The sequence below is a fragment of the Hemibagrus wyckioides genome, linkage group LG07 (genome assembly GCF_019097595.1).
Source record: "Hemibagrus wyckioides isolate EC202008001 linkage group LG07, SWU_Hwy_1.0, whole genome shotgun sequence".
In the NCBI taxonomy this organism is placed as follows: Eukaryota; Metazoa; Chordata; class Actinopteri; order Siluriformes; family Bagridae; genus Hemibagrus; species Hemibagrus wyckioides.
Window position 1 is genome coordinate 29,153,675 of NC_080716.1, and position 15,835 is coordinate 29,169,509.

General features: G+C 41.8%; 1 protein-coding gene across 1 annotated transcript; it reads right to left on the reverse strand.

The window, feature by feature from the left end:
- Positions 1 to 605: 605 nt before the first annotated feature.
- Positions 606 to 14,671, reverse strand: LOC131356742 (uncharacterized). Its single transcript, XM_058395932.1, has 5 exons — positions 14,641 to 14,671; positions 10,635 to 10,670; positions 9,947 to 10,225; positions 8,181 to 8,474; positions 606 to 1,528 (listed from the first exon to the last, which is right to left on the reverse strand). The coding sequence occupies exons 1-5, from the start codon at positions 14,669 to 14,671 to the stop codon at positions 1,167 to 1,169; spliced, it is 1,002 nt and encodes a 333-aa protein (XP_058251915.1). The 3' UTR covers positions 606 to 1,166.
- Between the last annotated feature and the right edge of the window lie 1,164 nt (positions 14,672 to 15,835).

Below are 15,835 nucleotides of genomic sequence, written 5' to 3' on the forward strand. Positions count from 1 at the left end.
GAACTGATCCATCTTTATAGAAATCAGCTCGGAGGTTTGAGGGATTTGGGTTGTGATATAAACAGCGTAGAGTCAGAGGATGTCCCTCAGTCACAGGATGGACAGGACTCTCCAGGATCACATCACCATCTAGAACACAGAAAATCACAAACAAGGAAATCCACACACTATGATGTGTCTGTAGACAATAAATAAAAGTTCTCTAATTTATCTGCATATAACTTAAAACCCTCTAAACCTGTGGAGTCTGCAGAAAACTGCCTACACTAGCTCATGAGAAAATATTCAACTAAATTATGTTTGCATCAGTACAGATATATATGAATATTGGATATTGATTCAATTTCATATTTATTTAAAAACTAGTATCTACTACTAGCATACATGTACTCATTCTCAGAACATTTTTCTTTTCCTTTAACATTAAACACACTACATGAAGACTCACCATGCACTGTGATGTTGACAGGATTACTGTTTTCTCCAGATTCAGACTCACACCAGTAAACTCCAGTGTAGGATGTGGAGAGGGAGCTGATGTTACATGTAGATCCTGTAACTGATCCCCAGTGTGAACAATCTAACACTCTCTTACTGTGTGTGTATCGTCTCACTGTCCATCCAGTAGAGTTACTCTGGTCCTCACAGCTCAGTGAGAGAGAGTCATTAGTAAAGTGTTGAGTTCTGCTGGGATTGATGATCAGAGAGACTGGAGGAGATTCACCTTAAACACAGAAAAGAGCCATGCAAATAAGAACAAAAGGAGAGAGGAAATGAAGAATATAAGGAGGCAGATCACTAGAAAATGACTGTAAAATTCTGTAAACTTGTGGTATTTATTTTGCAGTAAAAACTATTATTTTTACAGGACTGTACTGTAAATGATTAGGAAGTGAGAACAGCGAAATGAGACAGTGTACTGGTGTCTTAGTTAGCTGGGGAAGGAACCAGATGGGTCAGGTATGCACTCAAAGGGAGATTTATTTGTGGCCAGAACACAAAAACGTCCTTGAAGGCAAAGGAATCAACTCAGGAAATCACGTCTAATACCAAAACTTAGACAAGCAGGAAAAAAGGCTGGCATCAAGCATAACGTGACACTCGAAAACAGACGCTAATACTCGCCGCTGATTCTGGCGAGTTTGGCCTTTAAATACAAATTCTGGCTAATTGCCAGCAGGTGCGGCGGCGGCATTCAGGTGACTAGGGCGTGGTGACGTCACAGAGTCCCGCAGATCCGTGACATTACCCCCCTCCCCACGGGCATCTCCAGACGTCCGGATTCGACGACGGGGTCGCCCCCGGCCTCTGGGAGCGGGCCGGTCCGGTCGACGTTGATGGAATTCGGAGAGGAGCGTGGGATCAAGGATGTCTTCACGATTCACCCACGACCTCTCCTCCGGACCGTATCCTTCCCAGTCGACTAGGTATTGGAGTCGGCTGCCCAGTCGTCGTGAGTTGAGGATTTCCCGGACCTGGTAGACTGTGTCGTCTGCGACCACCTCTGGTCGCTGCGATTCGGCCGTCTCTGTGGAGGAAGGGAGAATGGGGTCAATATAGGGTTTTAGAAGTGATGCATGAAAAGAGGATGAGATCCGATATTGTGCCGGCAGGTCCAGTTCAAATGTCACTTCATTTATGGCGCGTCGGATGGTAAAAGGTCCGATGTATCGGGGGCTCAGCTTTCTACAGGGAAGTTTGAGCTGCAGATCGCGTGTAGAAAGCCAGAAAGCCTTGTCTCCCGCCTGGTATAGTGGTGCTTCCCGCCTGCGGGTATCGGCCTGATGTTTGTGCCGGCTTACGGCGCGGTGCAGATGAGTGTGTGCCGATTCCCAAACCCTCTCACTCTCTCTGAACCAGTAGTCTATGGCGGGGATTTCTGAAGGTTCTCCAGACCACGGGAACAGAGGTGGCTGGTAACCGAGCACGCACTGGAACGGAGTGAGTCCTGTAGTGTCCTGGCGAAGTGAATTCTGTGCGTACTCGGCCCAGGGCAGGTATTGGCTCCAAGTATTCTGGTGATCTCGGCAGTAGGCACGCAGGTAGCGTCCGATCTCCTGGACCTTGCGCTCGGTCTGGCCGTTTGTCTGGGGATGATAACCAGAAGGTAGACTGATTGATACATTTAATTTCTTAAAGAAACTTCGCCATACCTTGGATGTAAATTGGGGTCCCCTGTCTGATACGATGTCCTCTGGAATGCCAAAATTTCGGAAGATGTGATGGAAGAGAGCTTCAGCCTTCCCTCGGAGCGGGATAAGTTTACACGCCTTAGAGAACCGGTCTACCACGACGAGAATAGTGGTGTAATTTTCGGATGAGGGCAAGTCGGCGACGAAATCGACTCCCAGATGGGACCAGGGCTGATGAGGAATCGGGAGTGGAATGAGCTTGCCCTCTGGCAGCCGGCGTGGCGTGCATATGACGGCACAGACCGAGCATCCCTTCTCAAAACGTGCAACTTCTCGCGCCATGTTCGGCCACCAATACCTGTTTCTCAGAAGTGAGAGGGTTCTCTGTCTGCCCGGATGCCCAGAGCCCGGAGAGGAGTGCAACGAGTCCAGCAAGCGTAAACGACAGGATGTGGGCACATAAATTTTCCCCTCCGGGCTTCCCGGCGGAGCAGGTTCCTCCGAGGTGGCGGCATGGATCTCGTCATCAAGGGACCATAGAATGGGACTGACGAAGAGCTCAGGCGGTAATATGGGCTCTGATTCTTCTAATTTCTGCTCTGGGGTGTGGACACGTGACAGAGCATCTGCTTTGACGTTTTTATGCCCCGGGCGGTAGGTAACCATAAATTGAAACCTTGTGAAGAAGAGAGCCCAACACGCGGATTTAATCGCTTGGCTTCTCGGAGGTATTGGAGGTTTTTATGATCAGTCATCACTTCAAACGGATGTTTAGCACCCTCGAGCCAGTGCCGCCATTCCTCTAGGGCTAATTTGATTGCCAGTAGTTCACGATTCCCAATATCGTAATTTTGCTCCGCCAGGGATAACTTCTTTGAGAAGAAAGCGCATGGACGGAGTACCGCGGGGTCGCCCCCGTGCTGAAATAACACTGCTCCGACCCCCACGGGGGAGGCGTCTACCTCTACTATGAACGGGTAAGTGGGATCGGGGTGTGTTAAGGTGGGTGCGGAACAGAAAGCGGCTTTCAGATCTTGGAAGGCGTCTCCGGCTTCGGCGGTCCAGTCAAGTTTCTTAGGACTGTTTCGAAGAAGAGAAGTAAGCGGGGCAGCGTGCTGGCTGTAACCTGCCACGAAGCGACGGTAAAAGTTTGCGAACCCCAGAAAGCGTTGTAATTCTTTGACCGTTTGCGGCTTTGGCCACTCCCTCACGGCTTGTACTTTGGCTTGATCCATCCGAATGCCGTTGGCGGATATAACATATCCCAGGAAATGTATTGAGAGCTGATGAAATTCGCATTTCTCCAATTTAAGGAAGAGGTGGTGTTGTCGAAGACGAGCGAGCACCTGCCGGACATGATGGATGTGTGTAGCGTGGTTTGGGGAATAAATTAGGATGTCATCTATGTACACCACTACGAAGTAGTGAACCTTCAGATCAGGTTATACGCGCTCCGGAGATCAAGCTTGGTGAAGATGCATGATCCTCGAAGTTCTTCAAGTGCCGCAGGGACCAGAGGTAAGGGGTAGGCGAACTTCACCGTTTGGGCGTTTAGTTTCCTGTAATCGATGCAGGGCCGTAGTCCCCCATCCTTCTTAGCCACGAAGAAAAAACTGGACGCCGCCGGGGAGGTAGACGGGAGTATAAACCCTTGGTGTAACGCTTCCTGAATGTACTCCTCCATCGCTTTATGTTCCGGGACAGACAGAGGGTAGATGTGTCCTTTGGGCATTTTGGCATCAGGCTGGAGCTCTATCGCGCAATCCCATGGCCGGTGCGGAGGTAGCTTAGTGGCGGCGGTCTTACAGAAGACGTCCCTGAAGTGCTGGTATTCAGTTGGGATATCCACTGAAGGGCAGCTTTGGGGGCTCTCTATGGAGGTCGATCCCAGGGCTAGTTCCATAGGTCTAGTGACTGGAAGGCCACGTAGACAGGCCCGTAGACATTAGCTGCTCCACTGGTCGATGCTCCCTTCGCTCCACCGGATGTTTGGTTGGTGAAGAGCCAGCCAGGGGCGTCCCAGCACGATATCCACCCGAGAATCCTCCAGCACCAGGAATGGCAAGGTCTCTTCATGCAGCATCCCGATACGGAGAATGAGTTCGGGCGAGATCCACTTCACCAGTCCCTGACCCAGCGGCTTTCCTTGGATAATGGTGATCTGGTAATGCCTGGGACTCGGCTGTCGGGGTATATGGCAGGCCGCCAGAACCTGGGAGGAGATAAAGTTTCCCGAGGCCCCGGAGTCGAAAAGTACTTGCACTGGATAAGGGCGAGAATCAGAAATCAGGGTAGCCTCATAGTACCGGGGGTTAAACATTAAGGAGTTCATTTGGATAGTACTCACCACTGGGCGATGGGACCGAACCGGACAGGTAGGGATGGAATGCCCGGCCTCCCCGCAGTAGAGGCAGAGTCCACGCAGAACACGGCGTTGCCGTTCGCTGGTGGAGAGGTGGTATTCATCCATCTGCATAGGCTCCGATGAGAGAATGTCCTCTTGGGGTGAGGTGTCAGACATATAGCGTCCCTCAGCACTGACCGCGGTGAGATGTCGTGCCACACTCTGTGCCTTCAGCATGAAGGCTTCAAGGCTGGCGGAGTCATTATAAATGGCCATCTGCCGTCGGACCTCGGGCCGTAAGCCTCGCCGGTAAGCCGCGAGTAGCGCCGTGTCGTTCCACCCACTAGACGCCGCGAGCAAGCGGAAACGTAGCGTATACTCCCGGACAGTCCTCTTGTCCTGTCGCAGGGAAAACAGCTCGTTGTGGACCGAAGCGGCGGACGCGCTCGCGCCGAAGACTGCCTTGAATTGCGACTTGAAGCTGTCCAGGGAGGCAAGGGTGGAACTCTCAGATGTCCATAACGCCTCCGCCCAGCGTCGAGCCCCCCCTGAAAGTAAGGAGAGCATAAACACAATCTTTGCACCGTCAGTGGAGAACTGCTGAGGGACCACCTCGAAATAGAGCTGACACTGCATAAGGAATCCGGCAGACTCCGATGCTTCCCCTGAATATAACGCCGGTTTGGCCACGGGACAAGCCGGAGGAGCCGCAGCGGCCTGTATGGTCTCCTGCAGCGAGATGGCCAATTCCCTGAAAGGGTTGGGAGCAGGTGGCGTTCCAGCTTGTGGTGGCTGCGGGTCCGGTGGGGAAGGTGCGCCGGCGTGTGGGACTGACATTCTCCAGGTAAGTGGCCACTGCTTTCTTACAGTTTGGGGCGAGTATTCTGTCTTAGTTAGCTGGGGAAGGAACCAGACGGGTCAGGTATGCACTCAAAGGGAGATTTATTTGTGGCCAGAACACAAAAACGTCCTTGAAGGCAAAGGAATCAACTCAGGAAATCACGTCTAATACCAAAACTTAGACAAGCAGGAAAAAAGGCTGGCATCAAGCATAACGTGACACTCGAAAACAGACGCTAATACTCGCCGCTGATTCTGGCGAGTTTGGCCTTAAAATACAAATTCTGGCTAATTGCCAGCAGGTGCGGCGGCGGCATTCAGGTGACTAGGGCGTAGTGACGTCACAGAGTCCCGCAGATCCGTGACAACTGGATCATGAATTATTTTATACTATAAATATATTTACAGGTATTTTGCTTGCAGGATTAACAGGATGTCACAGAGTGTAACATCACGGCCTCAGTTCATGGCTGCAACAGACTCCAACTTCCATTAACCATCAGCACTCCCACATTCTCAGTCCACAGACTTTTTTGTGTAGCTGTTTCTTATTCAGTGTGTATTTTTATCTTTAATTTTTATTTACAATGCCCTGTTTGCATTCAACCCTTGTGAGTCTGCTTTGAGGCACAGGAATTATGAGCAGAGATATTATAGAAATATTTTATCTTTCACAGTTATCTGCTACTAGTACTACAGTTTATTGTAATTTTTATAAAAAAAAAAAAAAAAACTGAAAAAATTACAACTAATTTTAGAGAGGGGAACATTAAGCCTCCTCACCACCAGATGTCACTGTCACCTGAGTATTAGTCTGGCTCTATCACACTGTCTGCATGTCATGCTCTTATTGGTAAGTAAATTATTCCAGCACATGGTCTTATACATGATGCTTGTACAGTGCTTTAGGGTGTTCTTTAGGTGTAAATAGACATTTCTGTATCTGTATTTTGAATTTGAACATGAAGTTTTCATATTCCTGTCTTCTCAAAAAAAAAAAAAAAAGAACACTCCTATTTATATCTGTATCTGTTTAGAAGACATTTCCTGTTCACTCTGTATAATGTAACTGTACTTGGTTACATCCACAATGTTCACCTGCTCTGACTTTTAAAATAAAATCCTCCTGCACAAAGATCCTCAACCATCTCCTGAGTCCTGTATGTTACCCAGGAGAATTACCTAATGACAAGAGGTGGAGACATCACAAAATACAGGGGGACACAAGGAAAATCATGACAATAATCCTCTACGAACAATTTAATTACCTTATACATATGAATAAATAAATGCTGCATTAATCTGATCTTACTTTCACAAACACTAGATCAGAGAATCAAGGGTGAAACTGAAAACAGGTGAGTATAATCCAGATACATAAGAACAACAACCAATGACAGGACAGGGGCGGAGACAAGACATGTATGAGAAAATGACAAAACCAACAGAACAAAGAAAACAAAAACACAACAGAAACAGATCAAAATATATCTGCAGGGTTGTTCTCTAATGGTCTGGTGGGGACGTGTCCCAAATATCTGTGACTATAAGTCTTTTCCTCCCAAGTCTCTTGTTTTACTCGCTTTTTTAAAATAAATAAATATAAAAACAAAAAACACAGCTTGTCATGTTACAGCAAAACTGCAAAACATAAACTCCTCCATCCTGAAGACTTTTATATGTCAGAAAACATAAACTTATAGCTTTACCTCTATACTTTATTTTGTTAAATAAAATGTTTTTAAACTTTTGTATTGGATCTCAACATCAACACATGAGAAATACTTTTAAACATACAGTATGTAGTTCCAGATTATTATATTATTTATAACAATAAAAAGAAATCACACAGAATTACAATATAATTAAGCAACATTTATTTCTTAACCCTTCTAACAAACCTGTGATCAAAATAGAGGAAAAAATGACATAATCAACTAAATAATATAATAAATACTGAGTGATGTGCCTGTGTTAAAAAGCTGAGTTACTGTTTCCACCCTGAAGTACAGATTATTTTCCTATAACAGCATGTGTCAATGATTACAATATAATTCATTAATGAATGACACACTGTACTTTTCATCCATATCTAGTTACATTTACTGTTGTGGAATGTCTACAAAACAAGTTAGTTCCTGTTCTTGTCACATTATGGGGCTGGTGGCAGATACAAGTGTAGAAATTAATTTATTTACACAGAAAAAAAGAAACTATAAAACTGTGACACAGAAATGAATCAAAAACAAACTCTATATTAAAGCTGAGGTGGAATAAACACACAGGGACAACAACAATTGCAAGAGAAAGATGTGGTAAAACAAATGGGCTTAAATACACAGACAAATCAAGGGTGAAACTGAAAACGTGAGTATAATCTAGATACGTTAGAACAACAACCAATGACAGGACAGGGGCGGAGACAAGACATGAACAAAACCCCACATGGTAGCGTAAAGAATAAGACAAGATATATGTGCCGTGTTGTCTTCTGGTGGTCTGGTGGGGACGTGTCCCAAATATCTGTGAATGTCCTTACTTACATTATAAGTCATTTTCACACCAGTCACTCTTTTTACAGATGTTTTCTCACCAAACTCTATTTTTAATCACTCTTTTAATTAATAAATATAAAAAATGTAGTTTATGTTACAGCAAAACTACCTGAACCACCTGTCCTGAAGATTTGTACATGTCAGAATACATAAAGTTATAGTGTGTGTGTTTATAATAATAATTATAATAATAATTTCACAATTATTTTTAACATTTCAGAATACCAATAAGTTGCTATATAATTAAGCTTACCCCTCTTACCCCTTCTAACAAACCTGTGATGAAAAGAGGAGAAAATCATGACATACCTCTCACTGTAATCTTGACAGGATCACTGTACTCTGTGTCGTAGTAGTCGTAGTAGTGATCATTATAGTAGTAATAGTTTCTCCTGCGTGCTCGACACTTGTACTCTGTTTCTCCTGCATTATCAACTGTCACTTTAAGTGTGTTCTCTTCTTCACTGTACAGATTCTGGGACTGATTATTTTTGTACCACTGAAACTCCCATCCAGTCGACTGCAGCTCACAGCTCAGAGTGACGGTGTCTCCAGTGTAGACGGAGCTCTGAGGATTCACTCTCACAGTCGGTTTGGGTTTTACTGTTGGTATGAAATGATGAAGGAGTCAGAGCTGCTTTTCACTTTACACCATAAGCAGTAGATTCACTGTGTCTAACAGATGCTTTGTGTCTAAAACAAACATTTATATATAACATTTCATACAAGATGTTACAGTTGGATGTTTTCTTACACGGCTGGTATTCAGTTTATTTTCTATGTTACAGAATTCATAATTAGATTGAAGTATAGAAACACTGTATTTACTGATTTTAGATTGTTATTTTATGGATCCTGTACAAATCCTTCACCAACATCTGAACATGTCTGAATTTTCTTAAAAATGAACAAAAACATGTCTTCATACTGTAAAGCCTTGATAGAGAACGTTTTTATTTGCCTTAAAGACACAGAAGAGACACACAGCTGAGAGTTTGTTATTTATCTCCCTTTAGAGGGTCACTACACAAGACAGCTCAAATATTGGAAGGTTTATTGTTCAATCTGACTTGTTTTTTTTTTTTAAATGTAAGTATTTCTATAAATATGCTAGTTAATGAACATATGTGAGGCTGAATAGAAAGATTCATTTGAAGTTTTTACAAATGGATTCCAGAAAACAGCCAAACATGATCAACTATCAGGTTGTGACAAAGAAATTCTTTTTTTTTTCTTCGAGTAATGTGCTTTGACATTTCTCATTTCTAAAAGAATACTTTCTAGTCTTGCCTTGTTGTGTACAGAGCCATTTCATCAAACACAGCAGAAAAAGACAGGTCTGAAGACATCTAGAATCTCTCCAGCTAAGTCTGCTTTTTAAATATTTGATACAAATTTTGGACAGTTACATAGAAACAGACATAGCCCTAATGAATTCAGTTTGTAGTCAGATAACGGTGATCAAAATGTTTGTGATGCTCCTGTGCATCAGTTCCTCATTAAAACAGGGAGGAGTGCTCACACATTTTATACAGATGACAGCAGATTCAGTTATAAAATATTTAAATGACTGAATACAGACATTACTAACTAGAAATATAGCCAACAGAACAGAAGTGAATCAGGGATTATTTCCCCAGCAGTGTTTGTGTGAACAGACATCAGTCAAGTGAAGAGAAGATAATGAGACTCGTATTTAAATGCTGTGAGGGATTTCTACCTCAGGTGATGAGACAGAGACTGATGTGGATGATGCTGATGCCTCAAATTATCTTATAATAAATCAGATAATGACAGAACCAACACAAGGTGAGATTTACTGCCTTCTTTCTTAATGTTCACTGTGTTCCATTAATCAGACTGACTCACCACAATTATACTGTAAACTTACTATAAAACCCAGATGCTACTGAAAAGAGACATGATGATTCTTGTGAAAGAAATTGGTGTCTACTAGACAGGGAAGTGAAAGTCAACATTAAAGAAACAGGGACTCAGTTACTGACAGCTCAAAATCTGAACCCTAAAAAATAATGTTAACATTAAATAAGAAATAAAAACACCCACAGACTCACCTGATACAGTCAGTGTAACAGAACCACTGATCTGAGAGTATCTTCCGTGTCCTGTGCAGGTGTAGGTACCACTGTCAGAGTCTTCAACAGACCAGATTATGAACTCCTGCATTGCGTAGGCTCTCTTACTTCCATCTATATAGAGTCCGTAATTATTTTTCATCCAGCTGTACGTCCACTGAGTGTCTCCTCCTCCCTGTATGTCACATCTGAGAGTAACAGTCTCTCCAATGAACACATGTGTATCAGGCTTTATGGACACCACAGCTTTAGGACTCCCTATAAAACATTCTGTTGTTAATAAACCTTACATAAAGTCATTCCCAAGTCTACACTACTAATATTATGTTTAGAGTGAGTATGAGTACATGTTTTTGTTACTTGTTGATACTGATATGTGTAACCAGCTTAATATTAAGAAATCAGGGGCATCATGGAGCATTTTATTTAGTAATGTAATTAAACTTGTGCTGTTTTATATTTAATATGTTAAGACTTTTAAGCAGCTTGAACCTATTTGAGTGTAAAACTATTTATTCAAATCTGATGTTGCAGCCATCCTCTGATTACAGCTATAAAAACTGCATTAATAAATAAGGAACAAATGAATAAATTGTGCACAAACTTCTCAGCATCAAAACAAATCAAATCTGCAGACAATATAAAGTATAAACTATATATAAATCACCTTGAGCCTGGGACACTGGTATAAGTGAAATCAGCACTGAAAAGGGAACAGAAACAGAACATGATGTAAATATGGAAAATATTCAGTCTATTAATGAAAACAGAACATTTTAGACACACAGAACCCACAAGATTAAATCTTATACAGGAAATCTAAACTACTATCTGTAAGAAATACATTTTAACTCTTTAAATAATAAATAAACAAAAACAACAATGATTTAGAAAAACGTCACTATTCTGCTCATGAAGGTGTTTGTTTTATTTTATTGCACAAAGCAACTAAATATGCACCAATTCTTATTATTATTAACTGTAATAATCTTAGATCTTAAAGAGAGAGAGAGAGAGAGAGAGAGAGAGAGAGGAAGGAAGTATCTCACTTCTATTTTTGAGTGATTTTCTTACATTTTTTTGCAGTGTGGAAAGAGAGAATAGAGAAGTGTGATCAGACTGGTGGAGGTTTTATTTTCATGAAGATAAAGCAGTGGTTCACTTAATAAAATTGATAAAAGAGACAGGGTTTAATTTCTTTACTTTTTAATTGTTCATTGTTCAGGCTGTTTTGTGTGAAAAGTTTAATTTCATTAAAGGTCTGTACACTTTTATTGGAGTAAGAGATTCTGGTCCATTTTCTCATTTAGAAGTGGTTCCACTCCCCTGTTTGTCTCCTCTTTTGGTACAGTCCTGCCCACCTGAACTGCACCATGAAGGAGACATTTCCTAATACATAATCTGTAATATTGTATTTCCTATAATTAATTATAATATAGTATTTAATCCTTTGTAGCACTGCAGTTGAAACTAATAGCATCATTTATTTACTTTTTTAAAACTCAGTTAATTACAAGTTAATTTAGTTCTTAAACCTTAAATCTTAAACCTGCACTGCAATGGTAATGGTTCACTATGAGCATGTCTAAGCGGCTGATGGAAAAAAAAGCATGCCTTGTCTGATGAAGCACAGTTTCTCTTCCATGATGTAGATGATCAGAATTTAGTGACAACAGCATGTATCCATGACACCAACCTGTCTTATGTGAACAGTTCAGGCTCCTGCTGGTGTTTTCTTTTACTCAATTCATCCTCTAATACCAGTCAAGCATTGTTTGAAGTGTGGTCCATTTATGGACAAATTTTACCAACTTATAATGGCTAATTCAACTAACATAATGACAGCATTATACTGTACCATATAACAAAGCACAAAGTTCTCTCAAAGTGCCATGAATAAGACTGTGAGTTTAGGATATTTCGGTGACCTCCTCAGTTACCAGACCTGAATCCGATCACAACCTTTGGGATGTGGAACAATCCAAAATTTACAGCATGAATGTGGATGGGTTTGGGGACATTACAGTAATTGTATACTAATAGAATAATATACCCTGTAATAGAAATAGTATAATGTTCAAGTGATAAATAGTGTTCCTAATAATTTGGCTAGTAGCTATGTTCTGAATTCTTTTCATGCTGAATATTCATTTTGTCTCCAACTGACTCCGCTGTGGTCAGATTCCTTAACCAAATTTCAAGCTCATAGTTTATGAGTTCATGCTGATGAAGTGGACTGTGTGTAAGAAGTTCAGTCACTGGATGAAAGGTCAGATCTCACCAATCTGCTGAAAAAGACTGAAGCTTGATGCCTGTAAACTCTGCTGATTTGTCCAGTTGGCATCGTTCTCATTTCATCTCAAGCATTTCCTGCTAGCAATGCACAATTCATGTGCTCCTTGCTAAACCAGTCAACCAGGGGTCATTTAGCGAGTTATACACCACTCTCATGCATGAGGCCAATAGACTGGAGTCATTGCAGGACATTTTCAAATTTACCTCTCCACCCAAGATTGCCTGTAGTTTAGCTGAGGTCAGTACACTTAGTCAGTCTCACAGTGACTGTTCTCACAGTCTCACAGTGTACAGTTCATCCAAATTACAGCCGCGTTTTCTCACCAGGTCAGGAAAATATGATGATATAATCCAAATTTTATCATCCCTACACTGGCTACCTCAAGTTTAAAATAGATTACCAACTTGCTATTTACTTAAAAGGCTCAAAATGGTTTAGCTCCCATGTATCTAACCAGTCTTCTGAAGTGCTACAATCCATCATGCTCTCTAAGATCACAAAACTCTGGATTTCTGGCAGTTCCCAGAATACCAAAGTCCACTAAAGGTGGTAGAGCATTTTCATATTTAGCTCCTAAACTTTGGAATAGCCTTCCTGACAGTGTTCAGGGCTCAGACACAGTCTCCCAGTTCAAACGTAGATTAAAGACATATCTCTCTAGCCAGGCATGCACATAATTCATCCCATAACCTTGTGCTCCAGTACATCTGATCAAATGCACATCATCATCTAGTGCTTGATAATATTATAGACAGCAGCTACGCTAATTCCTCTCCACTTGCTGCTCTTTTTCTACCCATCCCGAGGCATTTAGCGATTGTGCCACCTCCAGTTGTGTTCCGCTTCATGAAGTTGCGACTTGAATTAGCCAAGCCCATGAGGACTTAGAGGATAACAACTTCTTAATCAAAACAAAAAATAACACACTACATATGCTGTGTCTCGATCATTGAGCATTTCAAAGCTCTGGCATGGAGGAGTTGGTGTTAAATCTATAATGAACTCCCAAAGACATATCGACTTATTGCCATAGTTTCCTCAGGCTTGATTGTTAGGGATAAATACAAATAAATGTAAATATAAATCTAATATTAAATCTTGAACTTTTTGTTGTACATTTCTTATATTCAGTAAAGTTGCTTTGAAATGATTTCCATTGTTAAAAGCACTATGCAAATAAAATGTAACTGATTCGGATAGACCACAACAGCAGGTGATCACTCCTGTCAGATGAGAAAAGGAATCCAAGCCCAGAGTGGACACAAGCTCACCCAAACTGAGCATTTGAAAACTGGACATCTGGTCTAACGCATCTTGATGTTTACTGGATGATGCAGGAGATAGATCTAGAATTTTGCATCAACAAATTGAATGCATGCAATGTGCAAATAGCTTGAAAAGACAGTTATTACTTTAACACATCCAGCTTCACAACTCCTCCCGTTCTTCACTGCTGATCACACAGCTCAGAATTAAAAAAAGAACCTAAACCACAAATGCCAAATTGTCTCTGTTCTCAGTTCTCTGAAACTGTCACGGCCCTCTGTGTGTGTCAGTGTACAAGGCTAATGAGAAGGGTTTATTTCTGCATAATTATTTGATAGATTTGATACAGAGAAGTAAATAAAACTAGACAATAGTTGTGTTGGTGTTATTGTGTATCAGAATGAACTTATTGCACTAAGATGCTTGCAGAACAGACCATAATACTAAGAAAAATGTTACTGTAGGTTGTGAGAGAGTTTCTCTGTTTTTCAGTTTGGACAACTTTTGGTTTAAAAGAGTTAACGATGTTTAGTTAAATTTACCAACATTATCAACAGTTAAAAAGCTAGTTATTGTTTTCACACGTCCATCTTCACCCCCTCCCTTTTTCACACATCCGTTTCTTCGCAGCTAAATTTGCTCTCTGCACACAGGCCTCTAACACTTTCCCTGCTCTTTGTGTATTAATGTGTATTAGAGTGAACTTGCTGTACTGAGATGTTTCCCTGCACAGACCATAATAGTAACAAAAATAGAAATGTAGGTTATAAGGCATTTACTTAGAATTTCTAGTTAATGTTGACATGAATTTGTTAAAACCTTTCTGTATACAGGAAACACCACCAGAAGACGACCCCCAGGTACAGATTCCAACAATACAGACTAATTTACTCTCATTAGCTATCATAGTAACTGAGAGAAGTTACACATGAAACTAAACCCTTCTCATAACAGATATGGAGACACTGATCCACCTGAACAGTCATGCTGAAGTACACACAATGTCCTAATCACACAATAAGCTCATCACTCAGGACATTCAGACTGCAGATGAACAACTTTATACCCCACCACTCACTCTAATGAAGACACAAAGAGAACATTTACTCACAGAGCATCACAGAGAGTGGACTGAGCTCCATCCTGTCCTCTAATGACTGACTGACTGACACAGCAGTGGTGTGAGTTAAAGCCTTACCACTTCCTGTTTGCTGATAGACTAAGCGTACAGAGAGAGAGAGAGAGAGAGAGAGAGAGAGAGAGAGAGAGAATGAACATATGTACACTGATCAGCCACAACATTAAAACCACCTGCCTAATACTGTGTATGTCCCCCTTGTACCACCAGAACAGCTCTGATCCCTCAATACATGACATAATGTCATAGCATAATGTTCATATTGTTGTTATTGTGTATTGTACAAGTTGTTTGATGTTTTGGCAAATTGATCCTGAAACTTTCATAAACTGAATCGAAAGAAGCAACCAGTCAATGCCATCCTCCTATGAAAATGTGCAAGTAGTATTACCGTATATGGCCGTCCCTCGCGCATGCGCAGTTCAGATCAGACAGTGGTTCCCCTCCATGCTCGAGTCTCCTGCTTGTAGTCCATGTGATGTTCTGCTCTTGTCAGGACCGTGTTACAGCAAGACAAAAGTCACAACTCATCCAGATAGTTGAAGACACTTAAGGTAAGATCAACTAAGTTCCGATTATAAATGTACTTAGTGTTAGCTTTATATTGTAGACTTCTGGAAGAAAGTATGTCCGGGGGCGGGGCTAGGGGGAAACAGATCCCCAAACAGAGTTGGACACAACACCGGCATTACTTTTGAAAACTGCCACAGCAGAAGAAAATCCTCACAACTGTAACGTTAGCAGAAGAGACTGAACAAGCTTTGTCTAAATAACTAAGCGCTAGGCAACTAACACGTCGAGCTAGCATTAGGGCTAATGTTAGCTAGCTACAAATGTCGGTGCCAGGTTAGCTAGCTAGCACGTTAGCCGTCCTACATGACGGTCATGTTAAATCAAGCAGAAACGAGCTAACGGCACCGTTACAGTTGGGAATATTTTCTTCTGCTATGGCAGTTTTCTAAAGTAATGCCCGGTTAGCTCCTAACGCTAACTCTGACTGAAACCAGCGTTTAGCTAACGGTAGCTAGTTACCATGATGGGACAAAGCTAGCTGTTGGATAGATGTGTATCTGCTGCCTTTATATTGTTTATATATTTTATTTACATTTTTGCAAAACCACTTTTGTAATTGAAGTTAAACTGCGTTTGTTATTGGTACCTTTTATAG

Coding starts and splice junctions, on each gene's coding strand:
- LOC131356742 (XM_058395932.1), bottom strand. CDS start 14,671: ATGGAGCTCAGTCCACTCTCTGTGATGCTCT. Junction 10,671..14,640: donor TCCACTCTCTGTGATGCTCT/GTGAGTAAATGT, acceptor TTCCCTTTTCAG/TGCTGATTTCACTTATACCA. Junction 1,529..8,180: donor TGTCAAGATTACAGTGAGAG/GTATGTCATGAT, acceptor CTTCCTCCACAG/AGACGGCCGAATCGCAGCGA.